Genomic DNA, 15,985 nt, shown 5'->3' on the forward strand with positions numbered 1-15,985 from the left:
ACCTCGTGGACGCGGCGCGTACACAAAGATGGTGCGTTGCTATTGACTCCGTAGGAAAGAACTCCGTCCTTTACGATGTTTATTTATGACGGCGGGAAAGATGAGCGGAGCTACGCTGGGTTTGGGAAACTACGTTCCAAACTCTACGTAGCATACCACGTCAATTTCCTGATACGCTGCGTTCTGCAACTCGTGGGCAGTACATGTAAAAGAAAACCCAAGGTTCTTAACTCTTTGATAGTACTAATGTTTCGGCGTGGCCGTCTTCGTTGTTCTGCCAGTCTTACGGCGACAACGATAGCACCGGCACAAGTTCTACACAACTGTTCTTGACGGTTTTGGATACTCTCACTATTCCCTGACGACACCAAATCGAACGAGCCCACAACATTGGTCCTCTTTACGAAGTTAGCTTATTGTTTTTAGCACGGTCTTAATCATTAACAGAAAGCGGACACCGAAATGTATCGACAGAAACCGAGGTTGCCCCTATGTATCTACACAAACACAAAGAAGTCTTGTTGCAAACAGGGGCACTTTGTTACTAACGGACCGGCACAGTGGAAGGTAAGACCCTCGTTCAACCTCGTTTGAAAACCAAACACTACCACTCCGCAAACGATAAGCACGGATTCACGTTCGAGCAATCGAAGATCGCTTCTCACGCGCCCGCGCACACCATATTACACCAGGAATCAGGTCATTCTTCCTCGTTAAATACAGCACAGGACGCATGACGTGTTACTATTTTGCGTTGGTTTTGAAAACTACAGCAAATCGAATGTTGAATTGAAGGAAGGAAGGTGGTAGGACTACTGTGCATTTCTTGTGAGAGCTTGCATACGGGTAGATTTTTTTGTTCTGCACTCAAAGAACGACTGGTATGAAGAGGCCCAAGACCGCTCTGAGCACCTCACACTAAAAATTTGTCTAAATCTTGTTTTGAAGAAGTGAGAAGGTATTTTCATTTTTCGGATGTGGGCAGCAGAATGTAGGTTCTGCTGATTGCTGCATACACGTCTTCATACAAGAAATCTTTCTGAAAGCTGTTTTCATCAACCTAAGAGTGAGCAGCAGATTACACAACTAGTCCGACTCGGATAAAGATTTTATTTAGATATATTTAGATAAAGACAGATGTCTTCTAATTTATCAACCTTTCAACTTTTTTTGAAGGGAATTCGGAGAGAGAACTTTACCAGGAAAGAAAATGTTAGATTTTAGAGAGAATGGAAGGAGGCGATCGTCTGCTGTTTCTGCAGTTCTGCAAAATCCCTCGCTTTTTTCGGAAGGTCGTTGAAAGTTGTTCGTAACGCTTGCACTGCTGGCTAAAGCGAAAGAGTGTTCGCCAGACGTCAGCTTCCCGAGAGAGGCACCATATACAGGTAAAAGAGGATTCGATTTCGAGAGCTCTGTTGGGGGTTTCCCGTCAGTCCTATGAGAATTAAAGGCATCACCCCACGAATCTGAGGGGGTGCAGATTTCAGGTGGAGTATTCGTTAACGGGATGGGAGACTGTGGAGAAGGGGATGACTCCGTCCATTTCTTCCTAATTGCCGTAAAAAACGGCCCAGAAGATACGTCTTCAGGCGTTTTGGCGCACCATTTTCTACAGGGAGTTCGACTGGAGCGCGCCAGCCTTGTGCGGCGCCGCATCTTCCGGGCCGTTTTTTACGGCAATTAGGAAGAAATGGACGGAGTCATACCCTTCTCCATAGTCTCCCATCCCGTATACGAATACTCCACCTGAAATCTGCACCACCTCAGATTCGTGGGGTGATGCCTTTAAGGATGGTTACGAGGTATTTGTGAGAGCGCGCTGAGAGGATAAAAGATCGATTGCCGAAGAGCAATGCTTCTTCCGGAAATTAGTCCAGAAAGAGGGTAGCAGAAACGTTGTTCTTCTACTAGTGACAGTTCTACTCCTTCCTATTTCGACAATACTGACACTAGATGCACACGTGAGCCGGTGATTAATGAACTCGGCCTGCTGCAAATGCCAACACGTGGATCCACCGAAAGCGCGTCCTACAGGGTCTGAACGGCGTTGTGGCCGTCCAGGAATGCTTTGTGGCGTAATGGCGCACGGGACGGCAGAGTGTCAAAACAACACGCAGACACCGCGCCGACAGCGGAGACGCCAAGCTACGAGTGTGTATCGACCGCTACAAATCGTGGTGCATGGGCTAGTTCAGTTGTTGCTCGCTCACTTCTTTTCCCGGATTTTGGGCCTAAAACTCCAGGCCCGTTTCCTCATCCACTCCTCATTTTCCCTGCTCCACTGCTCTGGCTGCATATCGCCTTAAATTATGTGCTTAGGTATGAGTTCCGCCGAGGAGTGGGATGCTAGAACCAAGGTGACGCTAATCCACTGCTTCCGCGATGAGCCGAACATTTGGAACCAGAACGTGGTGTATCGATCCGATGCCGAACGACGACACAGTATGGCGGAAGCTTGGCAGAGGATCCAGCAACGCATGAGCGCCATGGGATACAAATTCGAGAGTGAGTATGTGGGACTGCATGCCCGAGTGAGGGGTCGTTGTTGTTGGGTCATCCTGTAGATGAGTCGGTTTTTTTGAATTGCATGGGTTGAAGTTCGAGATGAGTTTTGGAAGTGAGGCGTTGAAGAACTGCCGTTAGGATGGTAACGTTTTGTAAAAAATGAAGGATTATATTTTGGCTTAGGAAGTTTCGTTTTTCTTAGTTGGAAAAAATAAGAGGATTAATGAGTACCGCAGTATGCATGGGATGACCGACTCATCATCTCCATCCATTCTTCTCATTCATGTTCCATTGTCCGTGCAGTAATGTGCGCGACTAGTTCTCTTTTCTCCACATAATGAATGCTGGCTCTTTTTGCCGACTGGGCCCTTGTATCTATAGAAGTCATTCGTTAGGTGAGATGGGATCAAGTGTTAACCATTTCTATGATTTTTTCAGCATTGGAATTTAAAACCCACATGGTTTCTTCGGGTTCTCATTTCAAAACCTCGTTTTTAGGAGGCTTTAATTATGTTGCCTTTTAATGTAAAAAAAAATGTCAAAGGGCATCGTGATTTCTATTTTCCATTCCCAATAGCATGAAATCATAAACTAACAGCATAAAAACGAGCATATTTTCAACTTTAAGGCTTTCCTTTGGATGTAATTGTCAGTGGCTTTTTTGTCCCTTGAAAAAAGAAAAAAGGTTATCCAAAGATGACGCTCACTTTAACATTAGAAATAGGGGAATTGCCACGAACTCACGCGAATGAGGAACAATATTCTGAAAACGGCGGTGGTAAAGCAATACTTACAAAACTTCATCATTCCTGTAGGGTAGTATTTCTCATATCTGCAGGATGTACGACTCCTTTAAAGAAAAGCAATCTACTTGAATACCTTTACGGTACTTTTGAAGTATCTATCGTTGTAGTTTTTTTCAGCTCACCTAGCAACAGTTTAAACGCATCACCCCATGAATCTGACGTGATATGGATTTCCGATCGTCAAAGACTACACGGGGTCGTAGATTGCAGCAACGGGTGGGATCACGCTCATTTCTTCCTAATCGCCGTAAAATACGCCCCGGAAGATGGCTTCGAGCGTTACGCTATTTCCCACAACGAGTTCTACTGGAGCGCGCCAACCTCGTACGCCGATTTGGAAAGAATGGATGGAATCACTCTCTTTCCCACAATCTCGGTCCCGTATAAGCATAACCCACCTGAAACCCGCACCACCCCAGTTTCATGGGGTGATGCCTTTAGGACCGCCCAATCAACCCAATCATTCCGGTGCTGTTCCGTTTTATAATGATTGTCTAGGGTACTCAACGGACTGTACAGTGCCGTTTAGAATTATACATGTTTGAAGTTGAAGTGGAATTGGCCCCAAAAACCCTTCGTCTCTAATTACTCATAAAAGCCTGGAATGAAAAGTACGTATCCACTGGTAGAGTAGCAAAGACAGCAAAGATCTAACTAATCTATGAACAAACTGCTTGGCAATAAAACCTTGGCGTCTTTCAACAAATGCGGCGAATTCACAGAAGGGAATTCCGTCTACTGATGTCTTTTTTTTTCTTACTTTTGAAGAAGAATCAACTTCATTTGATCGTAGTGGAGTTCCTCGCAGTCTTCGAAGCTGCTTTTTATGCCTACTCTCTTATCCTCTTGCTTTCTTGTTTCTTTTATTTCTTTTCATTTAATTTTGCTCCTTCTTTTACAAATCCCCTCGTCTCTTCCGTCGTGATCGGAGTCTGCAAAAAAAAAGCAGAGGTTCTCTTCGCACGAACCATTTATATGGGCGAGAGCTAATTTAATTCCTGTGACTTTACGTATTTGAATGGAATCCATTCACCGTATGCGACATTTTCCTACTTTTTCTTACCTATTTTGCCTACATTTTGACGTCGAAGTTTTTCGCGACGGCGCCTCCGAGATAATTGCTGGCTGACCTATTTAGCTGAGTCGGAAAACACTTTCTTCAGAGCGAGCCTTTGCTTCTGTTTCTCGTTAAAAAAAACAGAAGCAAAGGCTCGCTTGCTTCTGTTTTTTTTTACGAAAAACACAAGCACAACAAGAGTACGGAGCCATTTCTAAAACATCACGTAAAGGATTGTCTTTAGTTATTCAATACCAGTTATTTAGAGCATCTTAGATTTTTTGGTATTTGGGAGAAACTTAGCAGATATCAAAATGTCCGGAACGATGATGTTGTAAGGGTGGAAGCGAATTTGGAGCGACCGACAGCAGAGGGTGATGATGATTGCTATGAAGAGTTCTTCGCGTCTTGGTCGAACATCTGATGTTGCTTGGAAGGCTTGAATAGGCCTTGTGAATGGATGAATTGAAATGAAATGAGTTAAAATTATTGTTTTATTACTGTTTACTCGTTCGTGCGATTTTGATTGTTGTGTTGAATTGTTGTGTGTCTTTACTTTGAACCTTTGTTGCAAGAAGGCAGTTCATCAAAACCGGCGATAAAATAGCGATTGTGCAAAACCATACCTGATTTTTTTTGGAATTTTTGTTGTATATGGACGAATGAACTTCGTTTGTACTTCAGAGTAAGGCAAACTTTAAAAATGCTCCCTTTCCTCGTCCTTTTCCTTTCATTTCTTCTCTGGTTTTGCGTTAATCTCAGAGTTCATCATATCGAATGAAAATAAGCATAAATAGCATTTTCGAACACATAATGTACTGCAGTTTATGCAGCTGTTTTTCCTCTGGGTGGATTTCTTGCTCTCTTATAGCATCGCTCTTCCATCTATAGAAAGAAAAACGGAAATTTGGACCACTTTTTATGCAGGTTTGTATTTCAGCACTACACCCCTTAATCTGCATTCGAATTCGTCAAGCATTTCGAGTTGAACGATATCGTTTTCGAAAGAATTCGAAAGAATCCATCATTTTCTGTGAGTCTCCGGCGCGCGGCCACTTTCGCACCTCAGTGAGGGCCGGCAATCGGTGCCGCAGCGATGGACGGGAACATGTGGATGTCGTATATTTCCACTGTATATGCATCATATATGTATTACATATGGCATATATTACATGTGCTATTTCCTTCCCAGCAGTGGAGATGTGTAGGCGGAGTTGAAAAGAAGTCGAACACTTCTATCAATGTGGCGGATATTCACACTCCATCTAGGATTTATTGCTTACAGCTGGACAGCTCGTTTTCACGTGAAGTACAGTTCTAGTCAATTTTTCGACGAAAGCCTTAATGAATGATCAAAAAAGAGAAGTGATGCGTATTTTTGGAATTGGAGCGGTCAGAACAATAAATGACAACATTAATCACTTCATCTTCCCCGGGAATCGTTTTTACTCACTCTTTGATTTCATTGCGAAATATTTGCAAAAGATTAACCATTAAGGGTTTCTAAACAAAAACATGCGACGACCGCGATATGTTGTCCTTCCAACGGTGCAGCGTGGTCGCCGAAAGAGAAAATCTTGCCGAAAGTCCCATGCTCTTCTTTGCTACGATAAATTATGAAAAGTCGGTGCTATGTGAGAGCAAGAAGATCCATCCAGAGGAAAGGCAGCTTTATAATTTCTAAAGGTAGCGAAAAGGAGCGTGAAGTAGAGAAAAAGTACAAAGAATAAGCTAAAAGTAAGATTTCGAAAGTTAGATGAGTTAAAAGTAATGAACCAACAACTTTATAAGGTTGCCTTCAGCGATTTATTGATGTTCCGATGAAATGCGAAAACTTGAGCACTGAACACTTTTCGAGTGTAACCTTAGGCTGCGTCACTCTGCAACTATCGCCCTCTGACGGATAGTTGGCGCCACTCCCTTCTCTTCTCAGCCCGTTACGCCCGTTCTCAGATAGATCTCGCAGAGAGCAATTTAGTGAGATGGGAGTTGTTCTGAAATTTCCATTTTGTGACATAAAAGATAGGACGACGCTGCGCCGTCACTCGCTGCAACTTTGAAGAAAGTTCGGTTCTTCTTTGATAATTAGGCAAGGTAGCTTCGGTTTTAGAGTATGTGTCTTGAGGGCTTTTAAGTCGCAAGCGATGGCTTTAACAGTGTTATCATTAGTTAAATCATCCTTTTGTTTTATTCTTCAGAATCATCTTCCAAGTTTTCCGAAGACAATGAAGATGAACATAATCTTTTTGCACGCTGTATTTCATACTATTATTCAAATATGCATAGAAATAAAACCGAAAAATGCTTGCTTCACCTACATATTGCTGATTTCTGGCATCTCAAAGCCAATTATCAAAACATCCTTGCAGGAAGTTTGGCGCACTTATTGTTCTTAGCCGTTTTCAGAAAGAGCGAGTGATCCATTTGTGGCTGTCACACCATCGGATTCTGCCATTCGCAAGCATTGTGTAGCTTTTCGTACTAGACGATGCCAGAAATCCGAGATGCTGTTGATGACGATGCGAGATTTTGTTCCTGATTAAAATTATTCTCACTAAGATGATACTATGGTAGAATATGCTGCTGTTTGGGTTCGGTAGAAATAGTTAATGAGGTGAAAAAAGAAGATTTTCCTTTCTTCTCTGATTCTGTATTCGGTAGTTTACGTCCAACATAATGTTCACAAAAGTCTTCTTCTCAACATTCTACATTTCTGAAATTCCACACTTTTCTTGAAGCGAGGTTTCATCGGATTTAGAAATGCAGAAGATTTTGATAGGCTTGGGATACTTCAGCTTTCGGTGCACAGGGCTCCATCGCGTTTGAAACCGCACCAGAAGAGCAGGGATACGCTGATCATCCACCCAGTCATTCAAAACTAAACACTGAGTTTGCTGCGATTCACGGGCAAGAGACCAACAAACAACTGTTTAATCATGACAGCAGAGATTCAGACAACATGTGCGCTTTTTGCAGACAGAAAAGAGCAGTGCCGTTGAAAGGCAGCTTTGAACTAACCAACAGAGCACGAGCAGCTAGCACGCACTTTTGATGCACACATGCCACGAAATTGACGATGTTGGGATTTTGGGTGTTGGGTGTAGTGTAGCGGTTAGAGGTTCCGCTTCTTGCACAATCGATCGGAGGTTCGAATCCGCCCTAGTGCTCACCAAGCCTTTCATCCCTCCGGGGTCGATAAATTGGTACCAGACTTGTCTGGGAGGGTAAGAGACTGACTTGACACATCGGCTAGCCACCGCAAGTCATTGTATAGGCCAGATACACGTTCATAAACCTCAAACGATTCTGAATTGAAGTGAACGTGGGGGCGCATCCCAAACGGATTCAGTAACGCCAGGAACTTTATCCTTTAAACTTTAACTTTATTCGTGTACGGGATACTAGATTATGGATTAGGGGGGTGATTCCGTCCATTTCTTCCTAATTGCCGTAAAAAACGGCCCGGAAGATACGGCTTCGAGCGTTCCGACGCCCTATTTTCTACAACGCGTTCGATTGGAGCGCGCCAGCCTTGCGTACGCACCGCATCTTCCGGACCGTTTTTTACGGTAATAAGGAAGAAGTGGACGGAATCACCACCTCTCCTTAATCTACTATCCCGTGTAAGAATACTCCACCTGAAATCCGTACCACCTCAGATTCGTGGGGTGACTTTAAAAAGTTTTGAAAGCTAATATTGGCAAAATCTTTCCTATCCAATATTTATTCCCTTTACAATGGCACAGCGGTGGCCAGTTCTGATGTAGAACCACATGGTTTATGGGATCCCCTGATACCATGACTAACAACTTGTTAGGAACTAGAACTTTTATTATACCCTGACTCTTTAAGATTTACTAGTTGGAAGAGATATTTGATGGACCGAATCGCTAGTAAAAGACATTTTTAAGTTTTTGAAGAAGTCTTTGAACTGTCGAAACGCTAGGCGACAGATTAAGAGAATAACGAGAGTTCTGCATCACAGCAACAAGCGTGGAATGTACAGTCGGGTGAAAACGAGCTAAAGCAGGGGCAGAATTGTGTACGCAGCTCCAGATGACTTCAGATCTTTTTAAGGCGACTGTATCTATATTTCATTCCATACAAAGAGTGACCAAGTTTAAAGACGAGAGAAATTGGAACACCACCTACTACGGTCTGTTCATTCGTGAGAAATCGAACATTCGTATATTCGTGTTCGAATTCTTTGACGTATCACATATGGTCCAAATAATTGACTCGGCTATGGTAGCAAAGTTATAAAAACACAGTCGAAAATAAATAAATAATAAAGAGTACTATCACATAGTAATACTACATATATCATTTGTAATAAATCGATAATTTATATGCATAATAACAATGGTTTCAAATAAAATATAAATTGTGATGTAAGAAATGATATATCATAAGTAATCAATTGTATAGTCATAAATAAAATAGTCATCTTCAACGTATAAATAAGTACACCAGTGGTTTGCAAAATAAATAGGTATCGGACGAAATTAACCGGTGCTTTGTTCCACTGTGTTCATACGGACATGAACTGACTGGCAGGGTTTGTAGAGACCTTACCTTGAAGATAGAAATGGAATAAAAAATATGCAGGCCTCCTTTGGGGCCGTATTTATTTTCTATAATTTTTGTTCACACTCATCAAAATCTCTGCAGTTTCTAGTGAGCTGTTGATTCTTGCATTTAGGGAGTTGGGGGGATCTGCCCTTTTTGCTAACAGTAACTCACTCAGCCACGCACTGGCGGATGCTAAAAAGTTGAGCTAGTTATAGACTAGAAACGACTTTTTTCAATGCTAGTTTCTGGATCCCACGCAGTTCAGAGATGCGCGACCGTGCCCACTGATTTCGTTTTTATTGCATGCAGTTTGTAATTTTCGCTCGAGAACATCCTCCGTCTCTTCGAGTTTTAGTGCAGCAACTGAAGAAGAAGATGAAGCAACTACGAGATCAGTTCAGTCGAGAGAACAAAATGTTCGAAGACCACAATTCAAAATGGCAGTTTTACGAAGAAATGAGTTTCCTGAATCAAAATGAGACGGCGAGGTAAAGTGCGCATGCTGTTTTATTGTTCTCCTCCATAAATCGTACCTGATGGTATGGATGCGATGGCAAGAGACAGAATTTCTTTGCTCCAAATAGACGATCCTCCTGAATATGCGTCTCTTCGTCGAGATGCTAAACAGCCTAAACACTCTCTTTTTCGATATTTGAATAGCAAAGTCTGAAATATTCGAACGCTGGTTTGTTCGCCAGTACCAGCATTTTTGATCGTACGACACATAGTGTTCCTTCATCCACTCTTCCCTCCTCAGTACTTCCAGGCCGTTCTTTCGCGACACACAAAATTCATTCACATTTTGCATGTCAGAGGTCTATGTGAAGGAAGTAAAGGCAGATTTGGGAGAAATTTTCGTTGGGTTTTTTCCATTAGTAGATTAGGTTCGAGGAGTCTGAGGATCGGGGCATCAGGAAACCCTACGAGACACCAACGGAATAAAAGGAGATGAAACGTCCTTAAAAAATCCTAAATTTCAATTCGCCAAATTCGTGTGGACTCGATACAAGATTTTATATCGTCAATTCTTTTGCTTCGAAAAATTGGTTTTGGAGAAAGTGACGCTTCGGGCACATCAAATTCCTGAATTTGTAAGCACTATTTTGCGTTTTCGCTGCCGTTATTGTAAACTGCATCTTGAAGAGCGCTCAGCACTGAAAATTTGCCGCGTATTGTGCAAATGCTGTCTTTGTTTTGCCCATTCTGTAACATGTGGACGAGTTAAGCGGACCTTCAAATTCCTAAATGAAACCGCTTCAGTGTTCAGAGTTTTTACCCCGATTTTTGTCGGATGACTACCCCGTCTCTCACTTTTGAGGAACTTCCTCAACAGTACTTTCTTCATTTCTGTAGTCACTTTCATCACTATCATTCATTTTGAGAGACTGCATAATTTTATGACTAATCGCTGGTAGTAATTCTATGCGCAGTTATTTATTCAAATGAATAGCTCATCCAGTAATTCGTTTAGTGAAGTCAATTGTAAGCTCACCTTCAGGTTGTCAACCACACATTCCCGGTGAAACTAAAGTGAGTGCTGATTGCACCGCCAGATACTGACCGGTACTGGACCGTGAAACATCGTCTGGGTGCTTAACGGTCATTCAAAGTAGTACCGGTCAGTACTGCTCACTTGTTAACTTCGTTTTTGATAGAGGAAGTGATGGCGGAGGATAGAAAATAAAGATCCCGAAATGTGAAATTAGGTTCAGTAATCGCAGTGGTTCAGAATCATGCATTCTATTTCACGTGTGCCGACGTTAACTTGATCAAGTTCTTAATTCATTGCGATCCACTGCTTAATTTCTGTGTTTTCTTACGGTCTGCGATGGAATAAGAGCATTAGAACCAGCGTATCATGAAATTGACGTAGTGTGGATCTGAATGAGAGCATAGGGTTCGGGGGACGGGGGGAGGGAGGGGGGAAGACGAGGTCAATGACGAATATGAATGTGACCCCGTTCAATTCTCTCCCCTAAAAAACGTCCTGCGAAGGTGGGAACGCGCTCTCTACACACGGCCCGACCTCCTCAGGAGCACGTTCGTTGGTCTTACTCGAAGACGCTGGTGAGGAAACCCTACCGATCGTCGACCGCTCACTCGTGGACGCGACGCGTGCACATTCGTAGCGCGTTCCACGTCCCAACTTATCTGGTAGGAACCTCGTTCTTTTGGACTTCGGATCCGAAGATTGCAGGTTCGAGCCCTCCCGAGACCAAAACTTTTGGGGCGTTTCTCTGAGGAAACGTCTAGAAATAATTTCCGAAATTTGGACTTATTGGATGAAATACGTAGCAGAAGGTGTATTAGTAGAAATTCAGCGGGGCAACCCTCATACTCTTAATCTGCATCCCGAACTCTATGTTTTCCATCACGCCTTCACACCAAATCAATTTCGTGATACGCTGTTTTTAACCAACATTGGATCATCCCTTAAGTAATTGGTTTTGCACTTTACACCCCGAAACAAATTAAAATATTTCAAACTTTTTATTTAAAAAAATAAAATAAAGTGGATAAATAAAGTTAAAAAATGTTTTTAAACTGAAGTAAACTCACCCTCGCTTCAACAACCCTCTCCCATCGCTACGGTGGACTTTAATGCTTTCTTCTAAAATTCACTCATTTCCTTGATTTCCTTGAGGAATAGTGGAAGAATAGTGCAAATGAGTAAACTGCGCAATTCGTAACTGAAAGAGTGGACTTACCCTAAAGGCATCACCCCACGAATCTGACGTGATATGGATTTGCGATGGTCAAAAACTATACGGAGTCGTAGATTGCAGAAACGAGTGGGATCCCGCTCATTTCTTCCTAATCGCCGTAAAATACGGCCCGGAGAATGCAGCTTCGAGCGTTTCGGGGCGCTATTTTCTACGAGTTCTACTGGAGCGCGCCGGCATTGTGCACGCGCCGCATCTTCTAGGCCGTTTTTTACGGCAATTTTGGAGAAATGGACGGAATCATCCTCTTGTCCACAATCTACGACCCCGTTCAGGCATAACCCACCTGAAACCCGTACCACCCTAGATTCGTGAGGTGATGCCTTTAAGCCTCTTGTCTCTTTTACGTTCAACCCAATCACTCACTGTTAAGGGAGAAAAGTGATCCTGATCCATTTCTTAAGATAGATATATCTATGGACATATGTAGTCCTTCAAAGTTTTCTGGAGAACTAACTTTCTCCTATGTTGATAAAACTACTAGGAATTCCTGACAACGGTAGTCATGTGGGTGAAAAAGAGGAGAAGATGATAGGAAAGAGAGGATTCACGCGGATGCGGTGTATTTGTACCTAAATACAGCTCATTTTACTTCTTGCTACATTTCCTTTTTCATCGTTGTCGTTTTTTGAGTCGCCAAGGTCATTCAAACTAACGGATTTGCCAATGAAATTTTGCAGCTCCACGGGTTGCCTGACGAACGGAGACGCAACGCTGCAATTGTGTGGAAGCAACGATGCACTTAGGTCTTTTAACACGACTGGCTCTCTATCAGACGTAAGCTAAGCCCCAAGTGAACTTGTCTGAAGATCATGAAATATGATATGATTGTTTCTATGTGTGCTTTTGAAAAGAAAACCCTACAAGTGTTTTTAGGGTGCTGAAGCGCTTTTTGAACCTACGCAATGCTCGAACGAAGGAGAAACTGCTTCTCGAGGGAATGAGGTGAAGTCGGAAATCCCTGATTCCGATGTGGACGTCTCTGTTCTCTTCGGACAAGAACGATCCGGGGCAATGGTTTCCTCGAGTGGAATTGTTTTATCTGAAACCGTGATAGATGAACTGCTCAGAATGGTGAGGCAACCACAGTTTGGCGAAATCTCAAAACCGATCGTATAGCTGTGTCCTCAACGCATGTCATTCTGGAGTCAAATGAGATTGACATGATACAGACCAGGAGTTCCGTGTATAATCATCGAATCAATGAACACTTTGAAGACACTTTAATTTTCGTAGGATATGGAAGAGGTCTGTGAAACAATATAGCGTTTGGGTCGTAGATCACGAGTATGAGTGTGGTCACCCGCAATTCTCTCCAATGGTCCTGAAACGGTGAAAAACGGTGTTTGTTCCTGCGAGGTACGTCAAAAGCCCCTATACTTACACGAGCAGGAGGTCGGAAATCAGTGAGGTCCCTTCGACAAAAAATGAATGGATATGCTGCTGAGGGAACCGGAGAATGCGGAAGAATGGCGCGTTCTTACGTACCTCGACGGAACTGAGACGATTTACACTCCGTTTTTAAGGGCGATTTGGGAGAGAATTGACTGGGGTCATGCTCAAATCTACAACCCGAACTCTATATCGGCACACGGAGATCCCAACATCGTCAATCCAAAGGAGCTTTCATGCAGTCGAGCAACACTTCTCCCCTCTGCATGCTCTGTCTTCCTGCTTCGGCTCCTTGACTGGTCTTTTTTACAGCTGTATTTTGAGGTACTTTCGCGAAAGGACACACTTCTAAGCGATTCCTGCGACGAGAAAACAAAGGCAAGGGCATGGAAGGACGTGTACGAGTTCATTCGCGGCATCACCAAAACCACTCCAACAGTCGACGAGCTGAAGGAGATGTTTCGCAGGAAACAAGTGTACATCAATGACATCGTATCTCAGCACGCGAAGTGAGTTCGTCTTCAGAAGCAACGTATGAGGCCCATGTGGGGGTTTAGGTCTCGTTGAAAATTTCTAATTAGGTGAATAATTTATAGTTTAGTAAATATAATGTTTGAGAGAATTGCTGGAAGCCTCTTGCAGTGATCCTGAGTACCACGTCTGACAAATACTTGCATTTGTCCTCCATTCTCTTCCCTCTACTTAAGGACCGACATCTTCTCCGTTCACGGTTTTGCGCGGTACATTCAGAGTATTGTGAACAGATGCCTGCCTGAGGACAAGTTCTCTGTAAGGGAAAGAGAGCTGGGGACGTTCATTCTCCGCAAATCTCTGTCCCCACACGAAGTACGTTAACCACCTGCATATTCTTCTCCTCTACTTTACTGTCTTTGCAGTGCACACCGCCACCGGCAAAAAGAACAAGACTAGGAGAGCACTTCGAACGCGGTGCTATCGCTGCGCATCCGGAGTGCTGCGTTGTTGTCCCCCAAGAGGTGAGACTTTCCAGTTTTGCAGATATCTCTCGTTTTTTCCTCAATTACTGGCTTGAATTTTTTTGTCGTTGTATGGGTTAGGGGGCCCCATTTAATTCAAATGTTCGCACCCAACGCTATGGACGGGTTATTTTAAAGTTAATTTGAGAAAATAGATTTTTTCAATGGGGATTCGAATGTACTCAACTACACCACCAAATAAAAAAACAAGAACATCCATCGGCTCATATAATAACGGTTCTTTCGTAGGGAGTACTACATGGTTCTTTGCTTCCTTCGCAAAATTCAAGAGCAACTACCATCTGGTGGGGCTTGTTTGCCCAATCCGAGAAGACCTGCCGGTGCTTTCGTTGGTAACTAGGCCAAAATTACGGTAATATGTCTTCGATTGCACTGCGCATCATCGAGCTCATGTCCAATCTGCATGTGACGAAAAATCCCCACTGTCTTGGTATAAATCCTTCACACCTCGGATGCAGAACTAACGACGAGCATAACAAGCGCGGATTTCGAATAGTGATATTCATTCTGTCGCGATCGACATTTATTTGTTTGATTAGATCAATTTCACCTTCTGCTGTATTAAGAACGAAGGAGGGTCGAACAAAATCATGAAAATCATCGTAGGACCTTCTGTTGCTTCGAAATGTAATATGATGAAGTTACTGAATTTAAACGAATAGCTGGAACTTGAAACAAAATTTAAAAAAACAATCGACATAAGCATATAGTAATTTTGGAAAACCAAATAGCAAAAAGCAACGATTACATTATATTTTTTACCACATTTTTTTCACAACTGAAAAAAAACACAAAAAAAAGACGTATAGACATAAAGACGTATGTTACAGACAACTCCCCCGGACAATCCACGACAGGGCTGTAGCGCGTGTCAGATTGGCGAGCAGTGTTTGAAGACGTCTCTGCAGGACATGTTGAAGGTAGGTCATGTACTTCGACTCGACGATACCCTTTCCATGATTAGGCTACATTTTCGGATAATTTATGCCTATCGCCTATCATTTCTGTTTTATCAGTGAAGAGCCGTTTCTTCAGGCACAAAAAACATACTTTGATGTTGCCACGGAAGTACAGAGGAAGCAGTTACGGGTTTTGTCTTCCCTAGGCACTATATTTGATCGGGTAGCAGATAAACTGTTGTTATCTGACTTTACAAATAGATAAATGTTTATGAATTGTTCTTTGTTAGCTGTTACATGCTACGAAGTCGTTGTTTTTGTGTATGCGCACTTTTCTTTCCTATTTTTTCCATGTGTTAGAAAACATGGAAGGTTTTCCTGAATTCACTTTCCACTTATGGTCTTAGAAAATTGTTAGAAGATTGAGTCTAAACAGTCTCCAGTTAAAGGTATCACCCCACGAATCTGAGGTGGTGCAGATTTCAGGTGGAGTATTCGTATACGGGATGGGAGACTACGGAGAGGGAGGTGATTCCGTCCATTTCTTGCTAATTGCCGTAAAAAACGGCCCGGGAGATACGGCTTCATTCGTTTTGGCGCACCATTTTGTACAGGAGGTTCGACTGGAGCGCGCCAGTCTTGTGCGGCGCCGCATCTTCCGGGCCGTTTTTTACGGCAATTAGGAAGAAATGGACGGAATCACCCCCCTCTCCGTAGTCTCCCATCCTGTATACGAATACTCCACCTGAAATCTGCACCACCTCAGATTCGTGGGGTGATGCCTTTAAACCTAGTCTTCTTCTTCACATGTGTTATTTTCCTCTTTTTGATCTTCGATTTGCCGCAGCTTACGCCAGCAACGCTTCTGTTCGTCTCCGTCGCATGTGCTAGCTGCCCGATAGCTTCTGTTTGCCCGAGGAATCAGGAAAAACATCATATTTTTCTCTGAAAGACGTAGTGAAGGAAATTGGAAGGAGAAATTATGCAGCTCGATTCGCTGCACTCTTTATTAAGA

General features: G+C 43.0%; 1 protein-coding gene across 2 annotated transcripts; it reads left to right on the forward strand.

The window, feature by feature from the left end:
* Positions 1-975: 975 nt before the first annotated feature.
* Positions 976-15,235, forward strand: RB195_010001 (uncharacterized protein; the record flags this gene model as incomplete). 2 transcript variants are annotated; one of them, XM_064190801.1, is made up of 11 exons in its annotated part: positions 976-991; positions 1,335-1,385; positions 2,320-2,505; positions 9,296-9,428; positions 12,344-12,440; positions 12,540-12,737; positions 13,380-13,564; positions 13,763-13,901; positions 13,952-14,050; positions 14,902-14,991; positions 15,107-15,235. In XM_064190801.1, the coding sequence occupies 11 exons, from the start codon at positions 976-978 to the stop codon at positions 15,233-15,235; spliced, it is 1,323 nt and encodes a 440-aa protein (XP_064048383.1). The 2 variants fall into 2 exon arrangements, with proteins under 2 accessions (XP_064048383.1, XP_064048384.1); XM_064190800.1 differs by lacking the exons at positions 976-991; positions 1,335-1,385 and having other exon boundaries at positions 2,322-2,505.
* Between the last annotated feature and the right edge of the window lie 750 nt (positions 15,236-15,985).

Source organism: Necator americanus, chromosome III, assembly GCF_031761385.1.
Source record: "Necator americanus strain Aroian chromosome III, whole genome shotgun sequence".
NCBI classification, from domain to species: Eukaryota; Metazoa; Nematoda; class Chromadorea; order Rhabditida; family Ancylostomatidae; genus Necator; species Necator americanus.